At 35.3% G+C, this 24,618-nt stretch overlaps 2 protein-coding genes across 3 annotated transcripts in view; one reads left to right on the plus strand and one right to left on the minus strand.

The window, feature by feature from the left end:
* snx9b (sorting nexin 9b) lies at window positions 1–20,234 on the plus strand. Of its 2 annotated transcripts, XM_058755635.1 has the most exons (19): window positions 1–303; window positions 2,528–2,614; window positions 2,742–2,816; window positions 4,533–4,631; window positions 8,146–8,217; window positions 10,624–10,786; window positions 13,480–13,618; window positions 14,416–14,497; window positions 14,977–15,102; window positions 15,192–15,309; window positions 15,393–15,523; window positions 15,663–15,769; window positions 15,858–15,961; window positions 16,546–16,623; window positions 16,836–16,912; window positions 18,277–18,366; window positions 18,571–18,685; window positions 19,235–19,326; window positions 19,418–20,234. In XM_058755635.1, the coding sequence occupies exons 1-19, from the start codon at window positions 292–294 to the stop codon at window positions 19,463–19,465; spliced, it is 1,815 nt and encodes a 604-aa protein (XP_058611618.1). In that variant the 5' UTR covers window positions 1–291; the 3' UTR covers window positions 19,466–20,234. The 2 variants fall into 2 exon arrangements, with proteins under 2 accessions (XP_058611618.1, XP_058611619.1); XM_058755636.1 differs by lacking the exon at window positions 8,146–8,217 and having other exon boundaries at window positions 3–303.
* The window catches only part of si:ch211-203k16.3 (fibrinogen-like protein 1), a 21,217-nt gene continuing 16,612 nt past the window's right edge, over window positions 20,014–24,618 (minus strand). The window contains exons 7-9 of the mRNA XM_058755637.1: window positions 23,765–23,981; window positions 23,412–23,607; window positions 20,014–22,025 (exon numbers count right to left, since the gene is read on the minus strand). Coding sequence (XP_058611620.1) covers window positions 21,879–22,025; window positions 23,412–23,607; window positions 23,765–23,981 — 560 coding nt within the window. The 3' untranslated portion in view covers window positions 20,014–21,878. The remainder of the gene's footprint in view (window positions 22,026–23,411; window positions 23,608–23,764; window positions 23,982–24,618) is intronic.

Raw genomic sequence — 24,618 nt, forward strand, 5'->3', positions numbered from 1 at the left:
ATCAGTGAGTTTGTTTCCGGTTGTGTCTCTTAAGTGTAACACACACAGCTGCAGTGAAGTTGAACTGCTCATGACTGCTGGAAACGACGAGTTTGGATTTACACACATTTCTGACCCACTTCATTTGAGTCGGCTGGGTTCTAACAAGATAATAAAGTGTATTTGGTGATGTAAATGAACTATTTTGTGAAGGATCGTTTCTGACAGAAGAAAAAAATGTCTGGATGAAGAAGAGAGAGTTTATCGCCATTAAACTGCAGGTTTCTGTAATGACTGGTTAATGTGTGTATAATGGAGACGAAGGTAAGGACTTATTTGTCGTATTTTTGTTTTAACTTTGTGTCTGATCTGTTTGTAATTTCTTTGCACTGAGATCACACTGGGTTTGAACTGGCAAAGTATTTCCAAACACACGCCGATATATTTGCTCTTAAGTGTTTATAACCGTCACATGCATCATAACTGACCCGTTTAACACTCAGAAATGGGTCTAATATGTATCTTTTTGTTATTTTAACGATGTTTAAGGCTTTTTGGTGAACGTAGGAAAATATGGATCATTAAGAGTCTTGTGACATTTTAGTGAGGGCATGACGTCATCCGCAATGCATACTGGGATATGTAGTTAAATTTTTAATGAATCATTCACCAAGTTTGGTTAATCATAGAACCAACACACTAACTAATTACCCGCGTAAGTGAGAGCTTAGGTCTCTTAATGTAAATTCTCCTCGGGATAATATGTTAAGTCTTATGGGACCCATTAATGTGAGTCTGTCATATATCCATTTAGGTCTAAATACATACTCAGATATTGCTTAAAACAGATAATATTCCTGGTCAGTTAGTGTACTTTTAATGCCTCAAAAGTGAAATAGGTTTGTGGTAATTTCAGCATTTTTTTTTGTATATGTTTACCTATAAATGACCTCAAATAAATTTGCTTTTAATTACTTTTGTGTCTGTATGAATACTATGACTTAACCTTAAAAACAAACTTGCTTTAACCGTCACACCTTTAATTATAAGAATGACATTTACATTCATTTGTTTATCATAAACGGGGCTAATCTGAAAATTACATTATTTTTTTTTCTGTCTGTACCTTTAAAAACAATAGTATTTGTGTTCACAAAGTATGATTGTAATTTTAATTGTAAAACAATTTTTCCTGTTTATTTGACATAATCTGTATTGTAAAAAGCACTAAACAAATAAAGGTGACTTGACTTGATTTAAAATTGCATTCAGTTTTAATTTAGCTTTATTTAATTAGTAATCACTTTGTTTTAATATAGTCACCCTGCTTTAGTCTTTAATTTAGTCCTGCTCCCTTGATTGTCTATATGAGGATGTTTCTAATGATGGAGGGTTTCATGAGCTCACTGCAAGACTGCCATTATGAATGTTTCTGTTATTTGTCTTGCATATTATAATTTGTATTTCATCGCTTGTGTAAATGGTTATGCACATTTATGACATCAGATGATTCGTGGTGTATCCATCACTGTTTTTAAAGTGCTGTATTTCATTTGAAGTGAATTATCTCACACACAGACTCTCTATGTCTGAGAATCGAGGAGTCGTGGCTTGTGAAGTTCTACATAGAGAGCCTGTCTCACTGTTCATACAGACCTCACTGTTTGCCATTTCGATAGCTTCAGGATGTGTGTGTTTCTGTGTTCCCTCTATGTGTGTTAGAATAACGGGAGCTTTGTGGAAGGTTTTTTTTTTCTCAATGTACTGTGGAATTGATTCTACTTTGTGACCATTTGTATGCTTTTCATCACAAATATGTGCTCTGTATAGTTCTGTTCTAAGTTTATTATCTTTTCTTTCTTTTTTTATAATTGACCCTAAAAGTAAAGGAAAAGCAGGAAATAAGATTTTGCATTTAAAAAGCTAATTAATAAAGTGACTTTAAGAACCTTTCACCCCTAAATTCTTATTACTGAAAAAACATCCTGTTTAAACTAAATCTTTTTCTTTCTTTTTTTTCTTTTTTATTAAACTCAGCATTAATTACATTCAGAAAATACTACCTTTATGTGTACTCAAATGTACCCTAGAAATCTACTTCAATTTAATTAATTATCATTTTATTTATTTCATTACAGTAATGAAAATGAGGGTTTTTGTCATTGTGCAAAAATTGCAGTGGTCAAAATAAGCTTCAATTTCTTTATATGATATATAATTTAATGTTCTTTTTTATGATTTTGTGCTAAAATGACCCAGAAACTTCAACCGTTTTTGTGTGATTCACCAAATTGCAATGGTGACATTTGCTAATGTGAAAAGACATTAATTTGATTGATTATAATTTTTTTTTTTTTAAATCGCAGAAACTGTGTTAGTTAAATGTTAAACAGGTTAATGCTGAGGTCATGTGAAGTTAATGGTGTCCAAAAAAATCCAATCAAACAAGTCTAGCTGGTTCTGTTATATTAATAATTAATGATTGTCTAATACATTTGGTGTCTGTCTATGCATGTGTTTTATTTACGCATGTTTAATCTCCACCCAGGCACAGGTTTTATATGATTTCACAGCAGAGCCTGGAAATAATGAGTTGTCGGTTCGAGAGGGTGAAACAGTCACAATAACCAATCAGGTGGGTTTATTTTACTTTCATAACGTTTTATAACACCCGACTCTCCGTGTCTGCTCGGAGTTGTTGCATTTGTATGGATGGATCAAAACCTTCTTTCTAAATGTGATCCATTCTCTTCTGTTCCCAGAACATTGGTGGAGGATGGATCGAGGCAAAGAACTCCAGAGGAGAAGTCGGATTGGTACCAGAGGACTATATAGAGGTAAGCAGTGGTTACCAAAAATGGCTTTTACAAAGGTGACATACTGTATGTGTATTCTCTACTTTTGAAAAGCTTGGGGTCAGAAAGAAAGAAATTAATACAATTAATATATATTCAAATAAATGCTTTTCTTGAACATAAGAGACTTCTTTAAAAAAATAAGTCTTACTGACGGTAATGGTTATAACAAGATTTACAACATGCATATACAAACGTAAAAGAACGTTTATTTTACACAGTAGATACTTGGATACAACTCAGAAATATTTAAAAACAGAAAATGTGCATACTGAGGTTCTGATACTATCTGTTTATCAACTAATATTTCAAAACATTAGCTGATTAAGTACCTGCTCGTCTTTCATTCTGTGTGATTAAAGTATATAATGCAATTTTATTATTTGCTGTAATACACATCTGGCAGTGTTTTGAAACCAAACGGACAGAGAAACTATCGTTGCTGGAATGTGACCTGTTTGATCAACAGGAAGTGTTTTCTTTTCCTGTGGCCAGCCAGATTTGAAGCGTGTTAGTGTTGTGTTCATTTACAGGCTTAATGTACGGCTGAATGAATGTGCTTGCTTTATTTTATAATACTTGGTATTGAAAAATAGGATTTTCCTTGCTCTTTTAAAAATACAAGAGTTACACCAGTATTGTTTATGGAAAATTAAGCCAAAAAACATTGAGAAATCTGAATGTCCAGTTGTTTATCAGTATAGGTGCAGCGGTATCATTGTGTCAAAGTGCATCATACTGTGTAGCTGAACATAATCACATTATAGAGCCATCCTGAGGCAGTCGTGCACATGGAGACCTGGTAAACAGTTTACTCTCTGTATAAATAGGCTGTGGAGTGATTCCGCCTGCTGCTGGCCACAGACATACATTTCAATTTCCCTCCTGACCTGAACTCACAGCTGCACTATCGTACATGCACACGTGCTTCCTTCATTTCTCTGTTCTCAGAGCCAAACAAATGACTACATGTTCACACTTCTCCAAATTCACATTCTTTGTGCACCCATATTGTTGTGATATTTAATGCTTGGATTGTGATGCTTTGTTTTTTTTTTTTTTTTTTTTAAATGGAAGTAAAAGCCATTTCTTAAATGCTTATGAATAAAAAGTAGGAAAAATAACTGAAAATAGGCCTTTAATTAGTCCAGACTTTCATATAAAGTCATCTGGGGGCAATATTTTGTCAAATGAGTGCCTCAAAGTGAGCAAAATATTGCACCATACTAAACTAAAACATTAATCTCACATTTCGAGTTGACAAAGTCAATCAAGGCTTATGTTTTTTGAAGATTAAAATCTGGATATATTTAATCCTCAGCCTCGGCACCAAATGTGTCTGGAAATGTCACTTTTCTTTGACTTTCAACTATTTGGACTTTGGACTAGTTTGTCTATGCATCTACCAGCAACTGTAATGCATGAGATATCATATTCCCAGATGTCGAGCAAATTTTAGGGGTAAAAAAAATGAAAATAAATATTTTTTACAGTAAAGGTGATAATTTAAGAAAGGAAACATTATTGTATTATGCTAAAAACTATTATTATATACTAGAAAATCTAAAATGTTTTACAAAACTTACATTTAGTCTCAAATAACATAAAGATCTAAGTTAGTGTACCAACAACACCCTTATTTAATTCTGATTTTAAAAGGACTGAGCCTTGTGAATTTGTCTCTTCATGTTCTTCTAGATTAAACAGGCTCAACCTTTTACCTCTGGAGGAAATGCAGCGCCCCTCGATCTCTCGTTCTTTGACAGTCACACACCGGCCCCGGCCAGCACCGCACAGGTAAACCATCATGATTAAGATGGGTAAATTTCACATGTGAATCGTTCAGTCTGTTGACTAATGCTTCACATAAACTGGTCTGTTTTATTTATCATGTCTGTTTAACACACTTTTCTGATCATTCTCTGTGTAACACTCCTTCTCTGTGCTTTTCTCCCACTGTTTAACTTCCTGAGAGGAAGTGAGCAGGAAGGGAGATTTCAATTCCGAAGCATAAAACGTCTTACTCAGAATGTAAAAATGTGTGTGCAAGCAAACTCTTAAGACTGAGAATAAAACATCCTGTGTTGCTTATTCCAAGGATCAGCGAGGGGCCAAATGTGAAGGATGATGATTTTTTATTAACATACAGGATGAAGTGTTTGGATTCTCCCATATGGTAGTGAGGTACTGTGGGTTTGGCCTTCAGTGCTGAGACTGAAGTTTTCCTTGAGTGGGTTTTTTGGAGGAACCATGACTTGATCAGCAGCATTTTGAAGAGTGGGAAGCCTTTAGTTGGAGAGCATTTGTTTCCAGAGGCCCTGCCATTGGCTTTAGCTTTGAATAGATTTTAGCAGTATTAAAGACAACATGAAACCACTTTCATCTGACTTCCATTAAGTGACACTTATCAGAACATTCAGCAGGGGGTGAAACATATTAGAATGTTAGAATACTCAGGACATGTTGTAGGGCTGGATAATTAAGCGTAAATTAAATCGAAAACCGAAATTCTGAACCTCTAAACGACGTGATTTTCCCACGCCGGTTATTTAGGTTTCTCAGTCCTTTCCCCAGGGTTGCCAGGTCCGCAAAACAAAACAACCCTGATTGCTATTCAAAAGTAACCTAATCGAGTTTTTTCTCTGACTTTCCCCCTCCGTCGTGTGTCCCCTCCATCAAAATTGTGCTAAGGGCGATTGTTTTAATTTAAAAAACGAACTAAAAACAACCCTCAGCAGCAGCCCGAAGCAACAAAAACCTTGAACGCAGAGTCATCTGAACAACCAGAGCAGTGTAAAAATATGCTTTTTACTTTTTTTTTTCATGTGAAAATGTCTTTTTTACATTCAAACTGAAATGTGGCTTTTTTTATAAGACATTTTTATTTCACGAAATGTGTGCTTTGATTTCAGTTGTTCAAAATATTCAATCAATAACCATAAATAGTTTGTGTCCTTCAATTATTTTAAAATCACAAAGATAAGAAATGCACTCTTTCATTAGAAAAAATATAAATTTTTGAAAAACGCTTTTGACTGCAGTGTCGGACCAAGTCCCAAAACACACTTGTAGCCAATCAGCTGTAAGGGGCATGTCTTGTAATGATCGAGAGAAGAGAGCGCTCAGTTTGAGTGCACAGGACTGATATACAGTAAGCAGATCGACTATAGATAGAGAGAGATGGCAAATTAAAAAAGAGGAAAATATAGGAGGAACAAAGCATTAAAAAGAAGGGTTACAATCAGGCAAGAGGAAGGACACGCGTAAATATCGGAGTAGCTTTTTGAGATAAACTATTTTTTGATAGGCGAGTAACGTTGATTTTGCATTGTTTCACACAACTTATCTGTGTTGGCTTATGTTTGAATATGCTTGTGTGTCATCTCTGCTTGTTTCCACGATTGTCGTTGCCATGGTTGTGTACGTACGTGTTGGGCGGAGATATCAAAATAGGGGCGAGGTCCTGTTGAGGTATGGGTGTGTTTGTTTTGGTGCTTTCAAATATCAACACTGTTTGGCAAAAATCGCTTGGTGCACCTTTAATAGTTGAGCATATTCACAGTACAAACCTTGTCTGTGAACTATGAGGGAAAATTAATAAATAAATACATAAATAAAATAATCATTCATTAATCATAATCAAGGTAAAATATTCAGTTAATCGAGATTTTGATTTTAGGTGATATCGTCCAGCCCTAATGTGTTGTTAAGTTGTTGGCTTAAAATTGGCTCAAAATTATGAAATTCTTTTGATTATGAATTATGACCATAAATAAGATCAATGTTGAGTTCATGTTGTCTTCAAGTTCATCAGAACTGATCATGTGAAACCATCCCTGAGGACAAGCAGTTGTTTATGGTGTTATCTCAAAGCCTGAAGCTGATTGGCTGGTCAAGGGACAGACTTTAACCTAGTAGCTGTAGTCTGCATGCGCTCAATGAATCACTGATAACAGATGCGAAACCAGCAGCAATGCTAGATATTTATGAGTCATTGTAAAATGTGTGGCACAGTTAACCACAGACGTCCCTGTAGTCTAAAATATTAGTCAACTCTCTCTAGATATTTTTTATTTGTGGATCATCAAGTTAGTGAGATATAATATCTTGCTGTAATTGAGATCTGCATTGACAAAACAGCAGGAAATCCACATTAAAGCTTGTCCTGGCCAAAAACCACCCATTTGGATAGAAGATGATGGGGGGTGGGTGTGGGTGACGGTGACATTAATCGTTTTGTTTCTGTGCACTCAAAAAATATTTAGCCCTAAATTATGTTTTTGAATTTGGATTTCATTTGGATTATACTGTTTTAACATGAACTAATAAATTTACTATGATGCATATTTAATCATACAGAAAGGAAACAGACGAGAAACAGTCTGCACCTAAAAAAATTAATAAATCAACAATTTCCATTTTTTATATTATTAAAATAATCATATGCATATATATTGTGAAAACAATTACATTTTAGTTAAGTATGAACATGGTTAAAATATGGCTAGCTGTGGAACAAGCATTATTCTGTTGGTTAAAATGAATTAATTTGATTAATTAGGTTGTTAAAAACCTAATTAGATTTATTGATCAAAAATATATAAATTTGAATTGTGTATTTAAAACACATTCAGTTTATTCGTACAGAAATATTACCTGTTTTTTGTTGTTGTTGTTTACCTTTTTCCTGTTTCATTTATTTATTTACTTATTTAGTTTGTTAATTCCTGTAGGTTAAAATTGTATAATCCAAATGGATGGAATATTAGATGAAATTTAAATACATAAATATTAAATTTAGGCCAAAATGTTTTTTGAGCGTGTACCAGTGGAGGGCAGGATTGTCTGAAATTGATCATACTACAATAATTGGCTGGTGTGAAAACAATTTAAAAAATGGCGTAGCTGTGTCTGTTCAAGGTTGTACAGACAACATAATAAAAAACTGGTGTTTTTTTGAGTGCTGTGGCGTGTCATGTGAAGTCAAGACCTCTAAGTAATTGCTCGAGTTGTGGTTTCTTTTGATGATACAAGCATTTTTCTGAAATGCGTCAGAAATGAAGTGGACCCTGATGGTGAAGTTGCATGACTGTGTATTAGCACTCTGCTTTAAAAACTCTTTGTTTGATGAATAATGTTTTGTGCTGTTTTTTGAACTGTGTGTATTGTAAACCCTTGCAGGTCTCAGCTGGGCCTCTCTGCTATTGAAAAAAAATCAGTGGTTTGATGAAGAAGGTCTTGTCTTTAGGGTCATGTCAGGGTAACCCTTCCCTTTCAGCGCTTTATGATGATGTCCCGTCTTTCCCCTAAGGTGGATGTAGCTCAGCCGGAAACCCCAGTCACCCCAGTTACCCCAGGATTGTCCTCCACCTCCCCTGATGAGGTACCCTAAATGCATTTGGCATGATGGACGCCACGCATGCTCGATTTTGGAGCCCTCACTAACAAGACCAAAACCTAAACACCCTGTTCTCGGGTCTGAATGCTTTCAAATTGAATCAGACCCCACTGATCACACCAGACAACTGCAAATCACACATCGATCAAACTGATCAGCACTGTTTCAGCGAAATGGCTACATCACTGTCTATCTGCCAGCTTTTAAAACATAAATGCGATGATTCAGTCAACTACTGGATAGCTGCTTCTGATTTATGTTGCAGAATTTGCTTTTTATGTTACAGAAATTTTTTAAATTCTTTTCTATCTACATCACAGTTTTGTTTTTCATGTGTTTATTGTTGAACTGAAAGCTGGTCTGGTATCAAGACTTTTAAATTCAGACTGTGCTTTTAGCTACCTGCAAACAGATAAACACCAGGCCCGGCACCAGGATGCATTTCTTTATTGTAAAATGTTACAATTATTTGTTATTAAAGCATATACGTTCACAAAAATACTTAAATTAAACAGAAAAGCAAGCAGGTGCCTGGCAGCCAATACAAATAATTAATAACCGTTTCCTTGGCTAAATCCTGCGTTTGGACCAGGCTCGGTTGCAGAATCACATCACGGTGTGCTTCTGAAATTATTATCTTCATCTGTATAGTTAGCTATCTCTGTGTCGTACATGCCGCTTGTCAGGCATGAAAAACAAGCTTTATTTAAATTCTGAATATATTACCGTATACGACATGCAAGGAGCGCTCCCTTCAAATTTATTAAAAACTGTCACTCATTCATCACGATCTTACAAAGTTCCGTTTTAACCAATGAATGTGACCATTTAAAAAAAAAATAGTTTCATTGTGTGAAGTTGCGAGCATGATAGAACTCGGCGCTGGACAAAAAGCACCGAGTGTGTGGTTTCCAACCTAAACACCTCTGATTGGCCATTGCGTTGTAGAAATCAACAAACATGTTTGTGATTGGCAACTTTGCTCCCCTCTGCGAAAATGCATTGTAAAATCATTTGATGCTTTCCAACGCAGAATGGCAAATACACTGAATTGTTTGCCAAATCTAGTTCGTTACACTATTATGAAGAAAACAGATCCTAGATCAGGAGTTATGGACAGCTTTTCCATCTAAAAGCAATCAGTTAGACTATTTTACACGCTAAACTAAAGTCCGGCCGTCCCCCTCGGTCCAGAGGGGGGGGCACAGGGATGTCCGTGGGGGGGGCAAAGCCCCTCCAGCCCCCCCTCTGGCGCCAGACCTGGATAAACAGTATGATGAACTGAGAAAAAGCAGAAATGTTTAACACATTCTCTAAACAAAAATGAGCCCTTTATTGAATTAAGTTAAATGTAAGTCAAATAAGTGGAGTCTGAATCTGTATCGGCCAGAAATTTCCAAAACATTGCCTTCCAAATTCCAAACGCACATGAATCCACATAAACACACTTTCTAAAACCAGCCTTTCATCGCATGGTGCTACATTCTCAATGCATGACATGCGGTTTTTGCATGAGCAAATAAGAAAGTAGGCAACCAAACAGATAGTGTTTGACTCTGATGCATGTCTGTCGTCGACTGCGGTAAAATAACAGAATGATATTTGCAGCTATCATTTGACATGCATTTGCCAGAAATCGTTTGCCGTGCTCGGAGCAGTAGGTCAAAGTTTTTCAGATGTGATATTGATTATGACTAGATGATAACATGAATGAGGCTCGGATGATGGGTTTATTTTGGTGGCCAGATGATGATCCGGAAACACAGAGCTTATGGTTTGTGTCTCTGTGGCTCTGGGCTTTTGTGTCATCAAGGCTAGAGGTCCATTGGGAGTCAGTTGTTCAGTGTTGACAAGTTGAAGCGTGCATCAGGAAGGTAAACATCTCTTTCCTTTCAACATGTCCGTCTATATGAAAAAAATAGCTGCTCAAATGGAGTCTTTCACAATAATATAATAACAACCAAAGGTTATTAGAGTGCTTGTCGTCGGGCTTTTGTATCTGTTTTTTGAGAGTTTGACAGTTAAAAGGCCTTTTTCGCTCAAAACCACATCTGTGTACTTGTGTTATAGAAGATTAAGCATGTGCAATCATAATGCATACAATCTAAAGAACAAAAGAACACTCGACTGACCTCAACCAGCTGAACATTAATTAAATGATCATAAATTATGTTCAAGACAGACTAATTCTATGCTGTGGAGAAGATTTTGGGACTCGAGTGTGTGATGAGGTTGTGGTTAGGACAGTCATTTAGCCTTTTAAAATGATAATATTGTTTGTAAATGGTTCAAATGCATTGCTTGGTCTGAGACCACTTGTGAAAAGGCTCCGTTTTAATGCTTTTTGTTTCTTACAAATTGTAAAGTTGTTGTTCTTTTTCCTTCTTTCAGACAAGTAATGGTAATGACCCATGGGCAGTGTTTGACAATAATGCGTCTGGAGGGTTTTCTAATAACTGGGCAGCTCAGCCAGAGGGCACAGAGACCGGGAAAACCAGCAGCGATGCATGGCATTCTGGAGGACACGGGCATCCACAGGCCTACCAGGGTCCAGGTAACAACTCAAATAAACCCATGTTGGATTATTCGGTCTAAACCAGTGGTTCTCAAACTTCTTGGCTTCAAAGGCATGTCGTTGTCCACAACAACTTGTCCCTAGTTTTGTTTTCAAATTGGTTTTAATCTTTAGGACCTCATAGTTTTTGTACATTTTTATTAAAATTACAATAATTACATTTCAGAAATATTAGAAGTTGAATGTTTTTCACGGATCTCACTCTTTTTAACCAATCAATTTCCATAACTCTTCCAGTCATTCTTGATTTAGTGGGAAATAATTAAGGATAAGGGTTTTTAAAAACATTCACAATTACAATTTCTACCAAATAAAACATTTTAGAGCTTAACATAAACTCTAAAAATGTATATTAATTATATAAATGTGACCCTGAACGACAAAAAAAAAGTGTAAATTTTTCAAAATTGAGATTTATACGTCATCTGAAAGCTGAATAAATAAGCTTTCCATTGATGTATGGTTTGTTAGAATCGGACAATATTTAGCCGAGATACAACTATTTAAAAATCTGGAATCTGAGGGTGCAAAAAAATCAAAATATTGAGAAAAACGCCTTTAAATTTGTCCAAATTAAGTTCTTAGCCATGCATATTACTAATCAAAAATTACGTTTTGATACATTTACGGTAAGAAGTTTGCAAAATATCTTCATGGAACATGATCTTTACTTAATATCCTAATGATTTTTGGCATAAAAGAAAAATCGATAATTTTGGCTATTGCTACAAATAAACCCCAGCGACTTAAGACTGGTTTTGTGGTCCAGGGTCAGAAATGTCCATGGTGGTTAAAGATTTTATTAATTTAATTAAAAACTAGCACTTTTAAAATAAGGCCTCATATATCCAAGACTTTGAATCCCGTTTCTTCAAAGGAAAAATAAAAACAGTTGTTGAGGTGGTCAGTTGAAATAAGAAATATTTTATTTTAGTTGTTTTAGCTTATTTTATTGCTTATTTTATCTGTCTTATTGTGTTCCGGTCATTTTGGCCCGATTTCTTTTTTCTTTTTTTCCCCCCCGAAAATGTTAGTTACTGTTATCACATTGGACTAAAACTTACTGATTTTGTTCACGAAGGATATAACAACAAAAAGTGTGGGAACCTTGGATGTTATATAGCATAATTAATAATTTGCAGTAATTTCATTCTGTTAAATGTCTTTCAATGCAGTTTGTCTTGTTGCTTTTGTTTTAAATGGAAAACTGAACACTACAACCACAAGGCAAAAATACTTATCATAATGTTTATTCCTCACTGGGAGCTATTACATTCCTCTTTAATGGTTTCGGTCCAGCATATTTAGAAAACAAGAAGCCTCTGCAGCTTGTGAGGAGCCAAAGTGCTGCTTATTGTTACATGGATGTTCTTGGCAGGTTTTTTTATTACCAAAACAAATGACAAGAGCTTAAGAATGCATTCATAGTGGAAAACTAGCATACTGTGCATATTTTCTAGTATTTTTTTTTTTTTAAGTTGGACAAATTAACTTCTATTAATTTTATAAAAGGCATGAAAGATGCAGTTGATATTACTTTCATTTGTGATACCAAAAATGGAAAGGCAGGATGCTTTTGTGGAATGCGTAGTATTTAGCATACATTGTTGTATATGTAAGTATGAAAAAATATGAAAGTTGTTTTGCGAATAGTTGTGGAATATGTGGGCGTGATTCAGTGATCTCATCTGTTACTTTGAGTCATGTGTTAGACTAAAGTTCGCCAGCAATGATGTCATCTCTGGAAGATCATCAGTTTTGGTCCGTTTTAGAGTCATAAGGAGCTGAAATTCACCATTTCCATGTGCTAAAAAAAAGCAGCTTCTACAAATCTGTGTCCTATAAAGTCAAGCAGAACATGTGGATTTGTTTTAGAGATGTTTTCCCCTGAAAACGGATTTATTCCCACAAGCAAGATGACTCTTTCACCGAATTACACATCAACTCATAACAATCTAGGAATTAAATATGGTTTGATTTTTCCACTGAGCGCTTGTGCAATCAGTTTAATAGTTTGAAATGGAAGTGCATAATGCACATAAGAATGTGTAGAGGTGATATTTGTTGTCAAAAAGAAACTTATCGTAACAAATAATCTTTTCCTTTTCTCTGAAGACATTTACCCCTACCCATGTCTTATCGATCTCTCAGGTAAACCATGATATTCATGTGAGGGCTTTAATGTGGTTTTAATAACAAGCTGCATGAGCTCAACCGGTACCAGAAACTCTCAAGAATGTGTGCGAGAGTGTTTTGTAGGGCTTTTCTTGCTGTGAATTTTGTTGTTTATATAACGGCCTCAGTTTATGAGCATTTTTTCTAGTGTAGAGTCTTTTATGTCCCAGGGGTTTTATTAAAACTAACACATTTAAGTGTGTGTGTCTGTATTTTTCTTTTTTCTTTTTGTTAAATGGTCATATAAAAAATGACTTCATTTATTTTTAATACTTTTAAAATACCTTTTTTATATAGATTTTGTTTCACCCAGACTTTCAACAAGTTTTGAAAAAAAGGCAGTTTTTGCACAAATTACAACTTAAGATTCGTCAGAGTTTAGTTAGCATGGCTAGCATGGTCCTCCTGAGTGTGTTTGAATAACTAACACCTGGTTCTTCTTACCATGCTTTTTGTTTTGAAGTATGTTTGAAGTGTGTGTAATGACTGTTTATAAGGTGCAGAGGACGATGAGTGGGACGAGGAGTGGGATGACGTGAAGTCTTCAGGTGGCTATGCTGAATCTGAGGCTGGAGAGGGCGGGGCTATAAACCGAGGCGGAGCTCATGGTTCATCCATGAAAATTGCCCTCAACAAGTAAGTCAGATCAGGGGGTCTAATGCTGTTTCATGCATTCAGAGTTATTTACACTGTTAAAGAGATGCTAAACATGGCCAAAGTTTCAAAAACCGATTTGGACATATGATGGAGTATTTCTGTGTCAAATACAGTCCTTCCAGGTTTGTATAAGTTTCTGAAAGTGTTTTTTTTTTTTCCAAGCATGCTCCTTCATGACGTCATGAAGAGTGGAATTCCTTGTATGGGAACTTCCTAAGAAGAACGTCTCTAACAAAGTGTGGTTTTGGTTGTAAGGGAAAGATGACCTTGTTTAGCTTCCCAAAGAACCCACCGTTATGTGAACAGTGGATGCAGTTTGTTTTACCGGGGCAGCAATGGAGTTAGTTTCGGTCATTTCGGTGATGAATGTTTTATAAACAAGGCCCAGTTCGATCCTGTTCGATATCGTTTGATACTGAAAGATGGAGCTGTCCCAGTGATAAAACCGTTTATGATTCGGATTTACAGGCAGTAAGAAAAATAGCATCAAATTTCTGTTTTGTTGGCAGCAAGTGCTCGTAACTCTTTAGCTCCGCCCACAGCGTGCCTCCAGAAGCTCGGCTGTTTTTGGAGAGAATCGTAAAGCTGTATCTTTCTTTTATAAATATGATGAAACTAAAAACTCTTTGGAGATATTAAGAATGCAATACTACTCTATAGGTACTCAAGATTAACATGAGATTGAGCGAAACTGTGTGTGTTAAGGTCCCCTTTAATTTGATCATTTTTTAAATCATTTTATTACGTCCGTTGTAAAAAGCATCTTCTCTTTGCAGATTCCCTGGCTTCTCCAAATCAGGTCCTGAGCTGTACCTGCTGTCCAAACAGCCTGCCAAAGGAACCAAGTTGCCTGTTTACGTAAGCCACTCTTTAAAAAGGTCTTAAAGTCTCAATTTGCCTTTCCACAAATGAAATCCATAGTCGTGGCATTAAATGTTGCATGCACTGCAAAAAATGAATATCTTTCACAGAATTTTCCAATGCAAATATCTAAACGTCCTTAAAATACATTTACTTGAAATGCAAAAAGAAAATAGTTGAAGACTTGTTTTCTGAGAAACTGAACAAAATTAAGTGAGTTGATGCTTAAAACAGGAACAAACATCTTTCAATGAGGAATAAGAGTGTGATTTCTGGTTTAAGTTGATATTTCTTAGTACACTGGCAGATATATGTTCTTGTTTTAATCATAAACTCATTTAATTTTCATAAAACAAGACTTCTTATGTAATGTATCTGTTGTATTGAGAGTTTTCCACATACATGGCTCCATAAAGAGTTTTAATTGCCATATCGTTTTATATGATGTGAGTGCGTATATATATGCTGTATTTCAGGGGGGAGAGGTTGGCGCAGTGTGGGCGTATCCAGACTATCAGCTGGACTGTGTTGTCGCTGACCCTAAAAAAGGCTCCAAAATGTACGGCCTCAAGAGTTACATTGAGTACCAAGTCACACCCACTGTAAGTACAGAAACCATCACGTCTGCATGAACATCTCCATGTTAGTGATTCTAGCTGATGTTGTTTCATGTGATCCAATGTTTCCGCAGACCACAAACAAGCCTGTCAATCACAGATACAAGCACTTCGATTGGTTGTATGAAAGGCTTTTGGATAAATTTGGTTCAGCGATTCCAATCCCCTCCCTGCCTGATAAACAGGTGACAGGTGAGCCCTTTTATTACATTCTGTTTGGTGTAAAGAAGTTTAAAATGGAAATAACATAAGGTTCATTAATATCCTCTTTTTAGGTCGATTTGAAGAGGAATTTATAAAAATGCGCATGGAGAGGCTTCAGGGTTGGATGACGCGAATGTGCCGGCATCCGGTTATCTCCAGCAGTGACGTCTTCCAGCTGTTTCTCTCCTACAAAGATGAGAAGGTAAACCCTCTTTTTTAGCATTAAATAAATATATAGCTGTTGATTAATCTGTTTTTCTAATATTCAGTGAATTACTGTAGATTTTGAGACATGGCCTTTTGTTTTTGTTACAGCATCTTATTATAAATCTGTGTTACAGGACTGGAAAACGGGAAAGAGAAAAGCAGAAAAAGACGAGACAGTCGGGGTCATGATTTTCTCCACGATAGAGCCTGAGGGACTGCCAGACTTGGACCTGGTTGAAGTGTAAGTCCTACAGCCCACCTCAGGATCACTTCCCTGATGGAAAATCTAGCTGTTAATAAGTTCATCTGTGTTGTCTTGTTACTTTCAGAGAGCAGAAGTGTGAGCTGTTCAACCGTTTCACCAGGGCGATGGATGACGGTGTGAAAGACTTGCTGACAATAGGAAATGAACATTGGAAACGCTGCACAGGCCGTGAGTATGACTTATGAACACTCCATAAGCCTACATGTGAATATATTTATATAGAAAATTGTATGCGTATATGTATTTTTGAAAGAAAATAATACTGTAAAATAATAATATATTCAGCAAGGAAGCATTAAATGAATCAATAAAGCTTTACATTGTTACAAAACATTTCTAATTCATTGTTGTTCTTTTGAACCTTCTATTCGACCAAATCAGCATATTAGAATGATTTCTGAAGAATCATGTGACACTGAAGACTGAAAATTCAGCTTTACATCACAGATATAAATTACATTTAAAAAAAAAAATAATAATTTTTTTTTAAAGAAAAGTGTAATAAAATTTCTGTACCGTCTTTTAAATGTATATCACTTTAAGCTATTTCTGATATTTTTGTACTTCAGAAACAGGGGCTCGTACTTTACTGTCCAACTTTGAAAAACAAAATTCAACTGGAGTGCATTTATTATTTTATTTTATGTGTATATATATATATATAAAAAAAAAATCTCTGCAAATGAAATGCCATACTTCAAGTTTTAAGAGTCTCAAGCTGATTAGTCTTATTTCTTGTTTGTTTTTCTCAGCCCTTCCAAAGGAATATCAACGGATTGGCAAAGCTTTCCAAAATCTGTCCTCAGTGTTCACCAGCAGTGGATATGAAGGTATCTGAAACCGTTTGGTTCCTCTTACTAAAGAAAATTAATGAGAATAAAAAAATTGTTCTCTTTTTACCATCTGGCCTAGTTCTGAGAAACTGTGAGCATATTCTTGTTCCTTTTTCACTCACCTCACTTAAGATTTGACCAGCAGTCTTTGCATTATATGTTCAGCCATTAATATTTTTGTTATTCTTAATGTGTGGTTTGACTCGAAGGAGAGGCTACGCTCACAGATGCGCTGACGGCCGCAGGAAAGACCTATGAGGACATCGCTCAGATGGTGGCAGAGCAGGTATTTAAAAAAAAACTGTCTCAGTTCTCTCTTATATTAGGAAGTTATGTCTCGTACAGCTTACGTTATAGGAGAAGTGTGACTGTTTGTGCATTAAAACAGCCTTATATTATAAGCTGAGTGTCAAGATGCTTTTGAAAGAAGTCTTATATGCTCATTAGGTCTGCATTTATTTGATCAAAAAGACAGATAAAATACTTGTTTTGAAATATTACAATTTAAAAGAACTGTTTTCCTATTTTAATATATTTTAAAATGTAATTTACTTAAATTGATTTTCAGCCATTACTCCAGTCTTCAGTGTCACATGATCCTTCAGAAATCATTCTGTTCAAGAAACATTGAAACTGTAATTCAATTTATATTTTTGTGGAAACAGCGATACTTTTTTCTTTTTTTTTTTTTCCAGGATTCTCTGATGAATATAAGTTGAAAAAAGAACAATTTAATTAAAATAGAAATCTTTTTATAACATTAGCAATGTCTTTATTGTCAATGATCAAAAGTATTTCTTTACACAAAAAAAAAAAAAAAAACGTACTAATCCCAAACTTTTGAATAGTAATGCATGTAAGGTTATCACAAAATAATCAGGATCAGGACCCTGAAAGCAGCTGTATCGGTGGAAGGAAGCCATAGTTATGTGATCAACATTTATTTAGCCTTGTGTTATTTATCTTTAACCTTACCACTGAAACACACAGTGAATGAAAACTTGCTTGTTGTTTGGCCTCCAAACTGTGTCTGGTAAGTGGCTCTGTGTCGCCAGTGCAGCCTTGAATATAGCTCTGTTAACCCTTCATGTGATCTAGGACTGAAATGGAAATTGTCTTTAAAGATATTAAAATGAAAAGTGCAACAGATAAATACTACCCGTAGTGTTTTACTGTTTACACTACAAATGCAATATGTGTTTCTGAATGTAATTAGACCATAGAACCTTTTTTTTTTATTTTATTTTTTTTACCCTTAAATGCTGACTGCGTGTGATTTGGATCACGTCAAGTGTAAAGAGTCAAACTGAAGTTATTTTGTCGGTTTACATTGATTTCATTTAATTACATTTAATTCAAATTTAGCTGTTGTCCAATCAGATTAGAGGACTGGAACTGAATTGCCTGTTGTTTAATGATTAATTGAGTCTAGTGTAAGTAAGGGAATGCTATTTTCTCCAGCCGTTAATGGCTGTTTTAGTCCAGTTGAGTTCTGATTCTTGTCTGCGAGTGAGAGTGTTTTCGTGCGTCCGCATGCATATGTGTGCAAGTGACGCAAACGTTTTGTGAGCGGTTGAATGTAGTGACCCTGGGTGTGTTTGTGCACTGTCTGATGTAATCATTCAGTTTTGTCTGTCTTTCTATCTCTAGCCCAAGAAAGACCTTCACTTCCTCATGGAAACTAACAATGAGTACAAAGGTCTGCTGGGATGCTTTCCTGACACTATTGGAGTTCACAAGGTAAACCAGAAAGAGTGACTACTCAGACTAGCAGTCCTTATAGACTCAAACTCTGTTTTAAAGCTTAGTGAGCATCCTAACTGTCATAGAACCTCATAAGTGAGCTTTTTAGGCAGTTCACTAGGCTGTAGATTATATACAAAGATATGAAAATTGGAGAATTGATTGGTTGACTGTATTTTGAGCCCTCTTTCTTTCGCACAGGCTGCCATAGAGAAGGTAAAAGAAGCGGATAAACTAGTGGCCACCGGTAAAATCACCACCTCAGAGAAGATCATCATGTCTAAACGTGCCAGCACCATGTCACACGCTCTACAAGGTATGTGACCCCAAAACCACCTTTAAAATGATTACATTACTGAATAAGTCATAATTACACTAAGTCTTACATGATGTTAACACAACATTAAAATGCTGAAAACATAACTATAATTTTAACCCAACAGACACAAACAGAATTTTCAGCATCATTACTCCAGGCTTCAGTGTCACATGATCCTTCGGAAATCATTTTAATATATAATATTTAATATTTTTGTGGAAACCATGATAAATATTTTTTTCAGGATTCTTTAATGAATAGAAAGTTCAATACAACAAAACGTTTATTTTTAATAGAAATCTTCTGTAACGTTATAAATGTCTTTATTGTCAGTTTAATGCATCCTTGCTGAATGAAAGTATTCACTTCTATCAAAAGAATTGATAGTTTATTTTTTTCTATTTTTCACAAATGGTTTTTAGTTTAGTTTTAGTTCAGATATTTAGTTTTGTTTTTCTACCTATAAAAATTAAATTGAAAAAAGAAAAATCCTGTAAAATCAAAACTTTCAAGCGATGAATTTGACACATTCTGTCCTCTATGCAGCGGAGATGAACCACTTCCATAGCAACCGTATCTATGACTACAACAGGGTGATGCAGCAGTACCTGGAGCAGCAAGTCAAATTCTATGAGATGGTAAAATGTCCAAACAATAATAAAAGTTAAAGAGTGTTTCATAATGTTTGGAGATGTTAAACCGTTGGAATTGTTTTTTATGTTTTGGCAGATTGCAGAGAAACTACGACATGCTCACAGTCAGTTCACTACTATGTAACGGCAGAACGGCCGCCTCACTCGTTCTCTCTGTTCCTCTTATATGATTATTCTCGTTCTGTGTTTCTGTTCATGTTATCTGTGTCATGATGTCAGTGCCATAAAAATATCCTGTTGATCTCAGGCCAAAGATAGCGTCAATCGGTGGCCAAGCTCAAGTGTTTTTAAAAAGCAGCTACAGATTCTGACTAAAAAATATCAGATTAAATGGGGGGCTTTAATCATTATAGTTATGTAGTTGTTGATTTGGATGTTCCAAGTTCTGTTATACACAAAGAGATGTAACATTACATACTTTTATACAAGTGATCTAAACATATATTCTGGTGCATGCATGAGGCCAAGCCAAGTTTGATTGTGCCTTGTTTTGTAGAGAAAAACATGCTTTTTTTTCACTGCACTTTACTGTGGCCTTTCAGATGCATCATCCTGTTTGTTTGGTCACGGCCAAAAACAAGCCCAATCATTTTCTTTGGAGGCTTCTGGAGATGATAACAGGAGGGCTGGTCCTTTTTCCCCCATAAGAGACATTTTTGATGTTATTTTCTCTCTCCCCAAAGCCAAATTACAAACAGAGATCGTGCTCAGCTTGATGCTTCCACCTCAGTGCAATTATCACCAATTTCTTATCCTGTAAAAATGAAATCATACTCCATCTGATGCATGTTGTTCGTATATTTTTTTATGTATAGCAGTGTTTGCAAGTCTTTTGCACACAGAATTACAAAACAATTGAGATTATGATTTAATAAATACTGATTTGTATGCTATGCGGTGGATTTGTTTCTCTGTACGAGTGTCTGAAAATGAATGCAGTCTGAATAACAAGCTTGAGATGGAGGCTGTGTCTCAAAACCTAGCACGCTGCCTACCTAAATGGTGACTCTGCTTGTATAAGAAGGCTGTTTTGTTAACAGCGAAGTTGGTTCTTAAGGTTTGGAAACGGAGCCCGGTGAGTCAGCTGCGTGTTTATGGTGAATATGAATGAGGTTGTCTCAAAAGATGCGTTGTTTTATGTCTGAATGTGCTTCACGCACAAATTACACCAATGTTTTGTGTGATTTTGTAGTTTATTAGTTTCACATTGGAACAGAAATCATTTGCAGGTAAATGTATAATAACATACAGAAATAAGTATATATTTAAAATGACCAGTTTAACAAAGGTTGTAGGGTTTCCTGTTTATTTCACTCACTTTTGGCATTTCATAAACTATATATTTTGTGCTTTCAGTACAGTACTGTACATCATGAACCTACAATATTATTACAGGCATATTTCAAAAATGATTTTTTTTTTTTTTTTTTTTTTTGTGCTACAGTGTTTTTGGCTTTGGTTTTTGGCTTCTTCTTTTTTTTCGTGAGGCCTACAGTCCCCTTAATCAGGGGGCTTTTTACCTCGAATAAAACCCTTTTACATATTTTTGTATCGGTTCTCCACTTATTTAACCTTCATGAAAAACTAAAAATCACTAAACTGAAGTCTTTTTCTCTCAAAGTTTTTTGATAATGTCAGGTATTCTACATAATTATGCAAAAATTCTAAAATATTTGAATATTTAAAATTTTTTATTTTATAAAAGTATATACTACCAGTGAAAAGTTTGGTCAGTAAGATATTTAAGAAATTTCACTTTCCATTTATTAAAATATCCTGAAAAATACAATATTAAGCAGCACTATAACATTGATGAATGTTTCTTGATCAGCAAATCGGCTTATTAGAATGATTTCTGAAGGATCATGTGACACTGAAGACTGAAGTAGTGATGCTGAAAATTCAGCTTTGCATCACAGGAATAAATTATATTTTAAAATAGAAAACAGTTATAAATTGTAATAGTATTAAAATTTTTACTTTATATTTGGTCAAATAAATGCAGCCTTAGTGAGCCTAAGAGACTTCTTTCAAAAACGTTAAAATATCTTACTGATGGCAAATTTTGAACGATAGTGTATATTAGATTAAACGGTATCATTATTAATCATGTAATCACGCAATGATCCTATTTATCAGGGTGGTTTTTTTGGGGGGGGGGGGAATCAAAAGAGCCTTTGGTCACACTGTACGCTACAGAAATGAAATCTACTTTTAATACACATTTATAAAATAAGTCAACAAAATGTTTATTTAAATTTTAAAACCATGGGTATATAAAATATAGGCAAGTAACATACACATTAGAACTTACTGAATGGCAAACACTGACTTTTACTGTCTCAGCAGCAGTCCTTCTCTAGTCTTTGGTATACACCTAAAAAATGGTTTCACAGCCTCCTTGAAGACATTCAGTCCATGCACAGATTTTCCTCTGTTTCACCATGGAAGAATCCATCCGTCCTGTGTCGCTGTGGCTCTGAGAACTGTGATTGGCTGGTTGACGTACGGGCCCAAGCTCATTGGTTGGGCCTGATTCAGGGTGACAGATGCTGTCTGAAGGTTTTGGGTCGGATCATCATGCTGACCTTCTTTAGAGAATAATAATCGGAATCTTTCCAGGTGTACCACACAATACCGTCTGGACCAAGAGGGTTCTTCCCCTTCAGTGAGTAGCGGCCGCCCTATTCATCAGGATCACAGAACATCATCAGAGATCCTTTAGCTTCTGATTTGAGTATATCTTTACACTTTTTAAGTCTATGCATTTATTCATACAGAGAATGACTTGAACACACCTTTTATTATCAGTATGTTTTTCTAAATTAAAATTAATTTTGGTAATTTTGTGTGGTTAAAAATGTCTGGTTGATGTAACAGTAATGAACTTGAATGATAATAGATTTGTCATATGCCATAATTGTATTATTTATCTAGTTACACAAAAATGTCAGGGTAATATAACCAACTTGCAAAAACAATTGTGCTGTTCAAGTGGCAAGAAATTCATAAAACATCAAGTTATATCACAGACTCAGAGAGGACTTTTGTAGACCCTCATAACTTGTTAGGTCAGCATGTGTTGATGTTCAGGATCATTTGACCCTTTGAACTTTGAAAAATTAATTTGATTGAATTTAAAGATGTCAAGCAGTAATTTTTCCTAAATCATAAAAACTGTTTTAAAAAGTAGTTAAAAAATCAGGTTATCTCCAATAACCCAAGGCCAGAGCCATGAAATATATATATATTTTCAATACCTAAAATAAATGTTAACTGAAATAAAATAAATTAATAAAACTGAAATTTATTTTATATCACCTAGTTGCTGAGCCAACATTTCTCATTTTGTTTAATTGAATGAAGTACTAAAACAACTAAAATTAAATAAAATTAATAAATAAAATTAATAAAAAAACTATATAGACTTTTTTTTAAAGTAAAACAACAACAAAATCACTAAAAATAACTCAAATTAAAATGAAAGTCTAATTCAAAATATTAATAAAAATTATGATAGTATATCAGTGGTACTAGAATAACACTGCCAAAAACTCAAAAATAGCTACTTTAAATAAAAAAAATAAAAAAAAATTAAATTAAGATTATGCTAAAATATTACACACTTGCAGGTTAAGTGTCAATTTATGAATGATTCCAATTCAGTTGTTTTTTATATATGTGACCCTGGACAACAAAACCAGTCTTGTGTCAATTTTTTTAAATTGAGATTTACACATCATCTGAAAGCTGAATAAATAAGCTTTCCATTGATGTATGGTTTGTTAGGATAGGACCATATTTGGCTGAGATACAACTATTTGAAAATCTGGAATCTGAGGGTGCAAAAAAATCTAAATATTGAGAAAATCGCCTTTAAAGTTGTCAAAATGAAGTTCTTAGCAATGCATATTACTAATCAAAAATTAAGTTTTGTATATAGTTTAATATATATATATATAGGCAAACCAAGGATTCAGTGCCTTACTCAAAAACAACAGTAACAGCTCATGATTCAGCACTTCTGGGCCGTAAACCTTTGTGTCTATAACCAACAGGCGACATCATACCTTGTAGTAGATACCATTGAGGTTTGCGTAGAAACACTGGTTGTACCACCAGCCAGCGTGGGAGATCTCGGCACAGATGTTGCCCGTGTCAGGTGTACTAAAGCTCTGCTTGTCATGGTACCAGCTGAAGGAGTCCTCCACTGTCCCGCTGAAGCCCGACACATGCAGACGGTACTGAGTGCTCTCGTCCTCCACACTGTAAACATACACAAATTAGAAGTGCTGATTTTCCTCACAAACACAATGCTGATAGTTCATCAAGGGTTTAAAGTGTTTTCAATTAAAAGGCCAGATGTTTAATCACTATTTCCTTTTGAAGTCCTTCCAGTCAGTCAGTGATGGATGTTCCTCACCTGAAACTCTGATAAACAGCGTGTTTGTGTTTCCCGCTCCAGTCCTCCAGGTCGATACGGAGGGCATAGTCTCCCTGACTGGTCAGGTCATGGATGTGTTCATTGCCCAGCCAGTATTCGGTGTGCAGGTCTCCAAATCCCTCTTTATACTCCTTCCAGCTGCGGTCAAAGTTCACGGAGCCATCTTGCCTACGCTGGATCACAGTCCAGCCGCCACCTGAGACGTACATTATGCATGGGCTCCAGTTATGACCATGTTTTTATTAGGAAGGAAATGTAAAAAGAGTATACATTCAAGCATTCAACAATCAAATCTCTTTTTATGAGTTTAATGCACATGCCAAGTCGTTTGGTTTTCATCTTATGACCACTGCAATTATACTTATGGTCAGGAAGTGTTTTGTAGGTCATCAAAATGATATTTGCACATCCTATTTTAAGCCTCAGAAGGTTCCTCATGTGCCCCAACGGTGCTATTTCAGCACAAAACTGAAGTCTTATTAGACATAAAAGATAAGTAATTTAGATGTTCATATTCAGAGGTTCTTATGAAAGTCTCTACATTTTCCTATAAATGATATAAAAATAACCCAATGATTCATCCACAGCAAATTTCCAGCAAAACATTTCAAAATAGAGGACAGCAGGCCACAACAATAAGCATCTACTTTCACTGACAACATTTTCACTCCCCCCCCACACACACACACACACACACACACACAATGGCCAAAAAATGGTAACACTTTACAATAAGGTGTCATTTGTTAACATTAGTTAATGTATTAACTAATATGAACAAACAATGAACAATACATTTATTGCACTATTTATTAATCTTTGTTCATGTTAGT

The sequence above is a fragment of the Onychostoma macrolepis genome, chromosome 20 (assembly GCF_012432095.1).
Source record: "Onychostoma macrolepis isolate SWU-2019 chromosome 20, ASM1243209v1, whole genome shotgun sequence".
Lineage (NCBI taxonomy): Eukaryota > Metazoa > Chordata > Actinopteri > Cypriniformes > Cyprinidae > Onychostoma > Onychostoma macrolepis.